General features: G+C 34.0%; 1 protein-coding gene across 2 annotated transcripts in view; it reads left to right on the top strand.

The window, feature by feature from the left end:
- The window catches only part of LOC108375111 (uncharacterized), a 23,065-nt gene extending 16,151 nt beyond the window's left edge, over positions 1-6,914 (top strand). For both annotated transcript variants that reach the window (XM_017631196.1, XM_017631197.1), the window contains exons 3-4: positions 1,466-1,754; positions 6,224-6,914. In XM_017631196.1, coding sequence (XP_017486685.1) covers positions 1,466-1,754; positions 6,224-6,417 — 483 coding nt within the window. In that variant the 3' untranslated portion in view covers positions 6,418-6,914. The remainder of the gene's footprint in view (positions 1-1,465; positions 1,755-6,223) is intronic.
- The last annotated feature ends 1,756 nt before the right edge of the window (positions 6,915-8,670 follow it).

The following is an 8,670-nucleotide window of genomic DNA, read 5'->3' as shown; positions in this document are numbered from 1 at the left end:
ACCATTGTCAGACAATATCCCAGTATTGTCACTGTTGCATTCCCAAAAGTTTCACAGTTACCTATAGGCGTCTATAGATAGATCTAAAAGTTTCTGGAAAAAATCTAGAATTGTCTCACCTTTCACTTTTATGAAATAGGCCACAAGTACTTTTGGAACTACCCTCGTACATTAATCGGCTTTGAAAGCAAAACCCTTTCATGCGGCACATAAATCCATGTGTTTCTACGCGCTTTGCGGCTCTGTACTTTTTGTGCATACATATGTACATATGTACATACGACTCGTACATATGAACTGTGGTACTAAGTAGCCGCATAACCACGGCTAATAATAGCAAATCCTGCTTCAATGTCGAAAAAGTCGAAGCAAATGATGCACAAACTTACAGAAATGTGACGAATGGAAATATTAAGTATCAAAACATAACTAATACATCAACGTGACACGAAATACCCACAAACAAAATGGCAGTGAAAATTGTACAATTAATACAAACATACGCATAAAGAGCAAAGACTTTAGTGGGTGAGAGTGAACTGGTTAATTATATAAATGTTTGCGAAAATTGGCACCTAACAAAGGCTAAAATCTGTGCGTCATAAAAGATGGGTTTGAAGGCGGGGGTGAGCTCCCTGATAAACAAAACATTTTCAGGTAAAAGTGTCACCGTTTTTGAAATATTTACATTTTTTTTTCGAATTTAAAAAAAATCGTGCCTTTTCATGTATTTTCTTTAACTGCAACTACAAACCGGACAATACTTAGTAAATTTTTTATGTAAAATACTTCCAGATAGTTGCCTCTCCATACTCAAATGCAATGTAGTTAAAATATATTAAGGAACCATCATAAAGACAATGACTTAAGTTATAGTCAGTGTCAAAAATATGCATACCCTAACGGTTAACGATTTTATTTATTTATATTTTCCATACCAAATTTTTCTTAGTTGTTTTGTCAAAATATAGTTCATTCAACATTTTTTCAATTTCATACAGAACCCGGGAAATTGCAAGAAATACCAAAAAATGTGCATCGAAATTAAAAATTTTTCAAATCATTGTGAGTTTGCAGTTTTATAGCCCATTAAATTTTAGTATGATAAAGTAAGTTTCAAGTCGCTAAAAATTACCGTTGATTTTTGCTGAGGGTGTTGCGTACCTTCTTTCATTGCTCCTTCGGCTGCACGTTATTTTGCAACTGACAACGTAATGTGTCGTCGGAGGTGTTCATTTTGAGCTCTACTAGTAGATGACATTGGCCATGATGACAATTTTGGTACTAAAAACTGAAAGAAAGCATGGCTTACCTCATAAGGTGTTTACCTATTTTCCCAGTGTGATACATACATACAAGTGTTATTTGTATGGTAACCCCAGTATAGAATTGTATAAAAAAAAAATGCCTCAACATAAACGAATACCATTTTAATCCTTTATTTTGCTAACCCTTCAATTTACAGACGATTTCATTGCAACAACGCAATTTTAAGCAGAAGATAGTCGCGCTGCTCAAACGTTTCAAGGCTTCCGAAGAGTTGGAGGGTGAAGTAAGTCGCGGGACAGCAGCACTACGTGGTGAACGTGATTTGGATGCACTCTTTCAAGAACTGGAATCTCTGTCTTGCTGCGAGGGTGACGATTCTGGCCCCGACATGGACAGCTTGTCAATCGGTTCGACACCGAAACCTTCGCTGCGTCCATTCTTTACAAATTCGAGAATAATGTTGCACGATAATGGTGCTGTTGGTGGTAAGTTATTAAAAGCAGGGACAATATTGACGATATTACATATTTCATACAAATATTGTTGCTGAGGCAATATATGTACTTGATAAGTAATACTTGCATATTTGTACTACTTTAAAGAACAATATTGCTATATATACATACATACTTACGTTCGCTTTCTGGTAGAATCATTTTAGATTATGTTTAAATGTTTTATGCTTATTTATGTAAGTTGTTCATGTATGGTAGGCCTTTTTTTTTGGAAAATTCTATTTAATGTTTGTTTCAAAGTCGACGTTAAAGAAATCATGCAGCCTTTTATTTTCGAATCCAAAAGACACATAGATTTTATAGGAATACGCAACAACGTGTATAGTTATTATTATTTTATAACGCTTCACACGATTCATTGCTATAAAACCTTCGCTTTGCAAAGATCCTATAAAAGTTTAGACATCAACCTCTTGGCCTGTAATCATATCAAAACTGTAGAGGTAAATAACGCCTAGCCGCAACGTACACCTGTTAAATCAGACGGTATGTATCTAAATCCATAACAACTCTGCTCTTAACTTGAGCGTCTTAGGTCCGAAGTACCATACATCTTATTTTATCTTCACACCTAAACGTGTGGAAATTCTATTTGCAAGGGTTTATGCCATACATTTAAGCGATTTCTCAAAATCTCAGACGAAAGAGTTGTTAATGACAGTACTTTTTTTTGTGGTCTATGACTATTTTTGGCTAACGGTCAACATTATACAGAACATTTTTAAAGGTAAATGCCGAAAATTGCATATACATACGCCACCAACTTTTCTGTGCACCAAGAGCTATTGCCGAATTTGTCCGAAAGGAAATATTCAATGTCTTGGCCATTATAACCAAAAATAGAAACTATACGCACAAGCTTAAATTGAAAGCGAACAATGTTGTTTTGTTCATTTGTGACCAATTTTAGACGGCGACTATATTTCGCTTAACACAAACAAGATTCTGCCCAAAGTGACCTCAATTCGGTCAGGGTTGCTGCTGCTGCTGCTGCTGCTGTTATATTGGCGAGCAAGCATCGGACAAGGACATACCGGCAAAAGGAAGTGTGCGAAGGGATGGAGGTTGCTGCAATGCAAGACGAAGCACCAAAAGGTTTTGTTCACGCAATTCTCATATAAACAACCTTTGACAATGACTGGCAAATGGCAGCATTGAACAAGGTTTCAATCAACACACTTGAACCCAGCAAACAATTAGGTTTGATATGCATTTGAGAATGATTTGAAATCAGGGACCTTTCTCAAATATCAAACGTTTGAAAATGATTTGAAATTTGCAGCTTTCTGAATAAACAGGGGAGTTTGATATCCATTTGAAAATATGGTTAACAGGAGAGTTGAAACTTTTGATGTGCTAGTTGCGCTGTCGTCAGAGTTTCTCACATTTAGCATGCGAATGCTAAGAAGTAAATGTACGAATTCCCACTTCTCGCACAATACGAAAGTAGCTCCGTGAGAAGACCTCCGACTCGTAACATCTTTGGTCGCGAGTTCAAATCGCGGTAGAGGCAGTTGAGAGTAGGGATGGCAAAATTAATCAAATGAATAGCATTAATTGAGTAATTTTTTTTAATTCGAATTTCCTGTTATGATTAATCGATTAATTACGTGCTTACTCACAACATTTTCTTCATAACAAAATTCGTACTACATCTCGCTTCAAAGATTTACCAAAATATCTTAAATGGCTTATGAGTAAAAGAACCCTGCCATTTCTTAAAGTCACATCACTAATTTCAATAAAGGTGAATTTTCAAAAATTTTCAGACTTTGTAATAAAATGCTAAAACACTTGAACAATACTAGCAACAGGAAAAGTTATTTCATTATTTTTATATTAAAACCAAAATTATTCAAAAATTCTGATTAATCGATTAATTAATCTTGTAATTAATTGTAATTAATTTTTTGGTTTTGCAATTAATTATTTGATACAATAATCGAGTAATAATTTTTTTTTTGCCATCCCTATTGTCCCAGATCTGTGCGAAATGGAACCAGTTCAGAACTGGTCCAAAGTTCTGCAGAGGGGGCATCACCATGGTTAAACATGTATGTTAAACAAGTAACTTTTAAGCAAAAAAAAACCGACTTCAATTCTCATATAAAATGTAAGATTATCGTTAATCTCATCATTATCCAATGATCGGATTTTAACCAAATTAGAATGGGACTACCTGCGAGGTAACACCTTTTCTTTATAAAAAGAATTATAGAAATCGGTTAACTTGATCCAAAAGTTACGCGGTAACATACATAAAAAAAATATTCCGTCGAACTGATAACCTTCTCCTTTTTGTGAAGTCGGTTAACAGTTGAAGGCATAGATTTGGATAGATGAAGAACCAGTACCGTCCATTTTCGAGCTAGTTCGGCGGAAGTTCTGAACCAGTTTGATTTGCCACAGAAGTTTGGGCAGGAACGCGATTTAATGGGCAAAGCAGTTGTCAGTTTTCAACAATAAATTTGCTAACATTTATAATTTCTTTAGCGCTATGTCATGACTTTGAAAACAAATATTAACTCTAAGATGTAGGTTGATTTTTTTTTTTAACTAGATAATTTGTTAAGATCATTTATAAAGAATTTTTTCATAATTTAATTTAGTTCGTATTTTATATGTTTGTTGCATTTTGGCAATTAGATTCATTAATCTGACGGTTGCATATAGCTGGTGGCATATTTTATACATATACATACATGCATTAAGAATGTCACAGGAAAAAATACCTTTCTTATAAATATTTTCTTTGGCCTTATTCAATAATTAATAATTTATTATTGAATCACGTATTTATCCTACATTTGAAAGGCTGCCAAAATTAATTAAAATTTTGTATCAGTTCATCCAGTCCGAAAATTTTGTCAAAACAAGAAAAAAAATTTGTGCGGTACGCAAAGGTAACAAAAGGTGTAGATGTGAGTACGTTAGTACTGTAAAACGCGTTATTTTGAGATGTAAAAATGGATTGTGTGCCCAACGAAAGCCAGATGAGGGAAGAAAAGATGCATGCAAAAACCAAACACCTATATTCGAGACATGACGAAAATTGTTCGAACCTCCAAATCAACCATGCCAAGGATAAAAATAAAACTTTGAGAAAAGGAAAAACTGACAAAAAAGCATGCATAACTAGTTTCTCGCTTAATTCGATTACTTACCTAGTAATGGATAGCGGATTTTTCACAAATACCCTGCCAAGGTTTTTACATTGCATAAAAGCTGCTCTTAATACATTTGTTCCCGTTTTGATCTTTTACGGGAACGTTCTTGACATTACATTTTGTTCTCGTGCAGAACTAAACCAAAACCGGTACGCATTCTCGGGCTTTGGGTTATATACATATATAGCGAAATGCTTGAGATGGCATTTATTGTCATTTATTCGCAATCATCATAGTTGTGTTTTGTTTGGCCTTATTTAGCAAAAACTCACTAATCAAGGAGAACGATGGACTGGTATCGAGAAAACGGGGTAGCAGTTGTACCATAAGAAGCTAATCCAACACATTTAACCCGACGAAAAGCCTTAGCTTTTATTAAATTTCACCTGCGTAATCCAACCTTGTAATCAATTTTTAGTCAACTTCCCGATGAGCTAGCAACTTGAAACTTCAAATATGGCTAAGACGCCGATAACAATAAAATTTGAAAGATGAATTAAGCCGCAAGTTCGCGCAGCTGTCGAGATATTTGAAAAACCCGTATTTATGGTTCAATGAGGCTCATATTTGGAATGAATATTTACTACATAAAAAGCAATAACTCCACAAAAAATTCGCAGGAAGCGAGATATTTGCTTCATATTTAGAACCTATAACACAGAAAAAAAATATTTATGTATAACTCAAACAAATTTTGCGGTCGAGGTGCCGGGGCCGATTTTTCTTTTTTATTAACTACTAGTTAAAACTTGTCTTATTTCTTTTTACATTACTCGTTATTTAAAAAAATGAGTTCATTGCAAAATATATATGTAAGTATAAATTTTTTTCTGAGACAGTCTTTAGTACTGATGCATCGCGGTGATAATTGATATTAATATTTAACCGAATGTACCAAAGCAAAGTTATTCAACATTAGTACAAAATAATACAAATTTTAATCGAACGAAAATACTTTAGGCATACATACATACATACACTAATTATTGACTTGGTTTTGCAGCATCCTACATATGTACATACATAAGTTTAGAATTTCAGTAATTTTCAAATTCATATTAAGCATTATTATGCATCCAAATAAAATAGTTTAAAAAATACCTAAGAAATTATTAAACTAAATATACATACCAACATGTATAAACAAGGAATTTTATTTTTGATTCGTATTTGGCGTAATTAGTTATAATTATTTATACGTATTACTCAAATTATGTATTATTGTGTTTGTTTCGATTGAAAATTGCATGGCTTGAATGATTTCTTTTGCAGGCAACTTTGAACGCAGACCATCGGATAAAAGCGACCAATTGACCAATTCGTCATTCAATTATGATAATACTAGACAAAAATGCATTCATTTAACAAACAATAACAATAATTCGGCAACAACACCAGGTCTGTGTAATTCCTCTACCAAAAAACCAAACTCAAACAAAAAAAAAAAGCAAAAATCTATGCATTAATCACGCAACAACATTACACTAAACTTTATTAATAGCTGTGTTTCTTTACAATTTTTTGTACGTAATTTCAATTGCCTTCAATCAATAATAATAACACTGGTCAACAGTGGTGTTGGTGCCAAGGAGGTATAATTATTTTTTAACTTAGTACCTGACTATAAAAATAGAATTTTTTTGGCTTGGACTATGTAAAAAGAAACTCTTGTTCGCGATTTTCCTGAATGAGTTGTATTGCAGCAATCACGTTGCATCCCACATGACGATCCGTTCATATGACTTTGGTACCTATGTATCTTCCCTAGTTTATAGGGGGAGTTGGTCAAGATGAGTGGCGAGGTAGTACTCTTCTATGGGCGTAAATATTACATCCTAAGGTTTTAAACGTATCGTTTAGGATTTCGGAGTAGTTACTCGATTTACAATTTCCCAGATCAATTTTGGTGACTTCAATAAACGAAGGCCAATCAACACATTCTAAATCGTTCATTGAACTTAAGAAATCGGGATATTTTATTAATATTCTCATTTGTATTCAATAACAAAAAACAAATATTCTATTTGTGTATTTATTTTTAGCGAAAACGCCTCTAGGGTGCGCTTTAATGTAAAACAGTTTTACGCCGACTCCGAACGGCGATTGTATTTTTATAAGAAGCTGTTTTTCATGGCAGAAATACACTCGCAGGTTTGCCATTGCCTGCCGNAATATTGTTTCTATATTTTTTGCGATGTTGCTTTGACCAGGGCTTGAACCCGGGTGCTGATGAGTGAAAGCGCGCACTGCTTACCACTACACCAAATTTATTTGGGAAAATATTCTTTACACGTCCCCTATTAGCTTAAAAACTGACTAACAAACAAACTAAAAGAATAATTTTAGTTTATTCTTTCAAATCGGAAATTTCGAAAAAACTGTAGGAGGTAGTTTAAAAAAATGATAAGCTGGCTTAAAAAAATTTAATTAACATTAAAAACTGTGAATCTGGCAACATTGTCTTGAAGTTAATATTGCTGCAGACTATTTAGATAGTTCTAGATTCCTCATCAAATCATTTAATTTTTTCTGTATAAAAGGTTTTGGCTTTGTGACGCTATTCCTTCGAAATCATGTCACTGCTGCCAACATTGAAAATTTCTTTGAATGATGGGTTGCAATAGGTAGTTCTTCTGAATCTAAAAGCATAAACAGACGGTAGTGTTGATCCGGATCAACTCGGGAGTTAACTGCGGTTGATCCGAATTAAGTCCGAGTTAATCCGGATCAACGCTGCCGTCTGTTTACGCTTTAACATTAACACCCCGCAAATTAGCAGAATAACAGTCATCAAAGTTAGTATTCTGTTCCCTCCATTGGAGGGGCGCTCCGCTCCATACCTCATAGCGCCCCCTTGACCACTGACCCACTATCTCAATCGGTCACAGCACAGTTCATTGAAACAACTTCTACGCGATGAAGACATAATATTAAAATCAATTTATTCATAGAAACGTGCCGATAAGAATTGCAAATGCGCACACAAAAATTTTGATTACGGCTAACTTACAAAACTGTCGTTCTATACAATTTACATGTAGTAAAAATAAAAAATAAAAACCATTTTTAGTGTTGACAATCCACACCTAATAGCAAACCGTCAACGATATCTCGGCACCAAAAACATTTTTTTCTGTTGACCTGTGTAATGAACTTAGATACAAATTTTAAGCGCAAATACCTACATAGTGGATTCACAGAAGACGTTTTAACACAGATTATAAGGGCGTAGTTTTGTATATAAAAAGGACTTAAAAAATATAGCCCTGAGGTCGACGTTTTCGGCGGCTATTAACAGCATAACATATGTATTTATGTATATATGTAGTTTTAAAGTTGTGTGTTAATTTTTTGAGACTATGTGAATCCCTCAAAAAAGTATTTGTTAAAAAAGAAACACGGCTAATATATAATACACTAATGCCGGATTTCCACTAGGCATTAAATGACACAAGTTTTATTGACACAGTTGGGCATTAAAAATACCTACCACGCCAAATATTTCGCCATTTCAACGCCTAGTGGAAATTCGGCTGCAAAAAGTAGCAAAATTAATACGTTTTTACTTGAGTTTTGCATATTTGTTTTTTTCTTTTTTTCTTTTTAATGAAACTAATGCATTTTAATAAATGTTCTAATCATCCTAACACGCAACTGTTCACATTTTCCTTTTTTTAAATGCTAGCTCACAAGGTTGAAATTAGAGCGGATTTTATTCG

Source organism: Rhagoletis zephyria, unplaced genomic scaffold, assembly GCF_001687245.7.
Source record: "Rhagoletis zephyria isolate East Lansing unplaced genomic scaffold, Rhagoletis_zephyria_1.1 Rzeph_scaffold_08522, whole genome shotgun sequence".
In the NCBI taxonomy this organism is placed as follows: domain Eukaryota; kingdom Metazoa; phylum Arthropoda; class Insecta; order Diptera; family Tephritidae; genus Rhagoletis; species Rhagoletis zephyria.
This window is presented reverse-complemented; position numbering and strand designations above follow the sequence as displayed.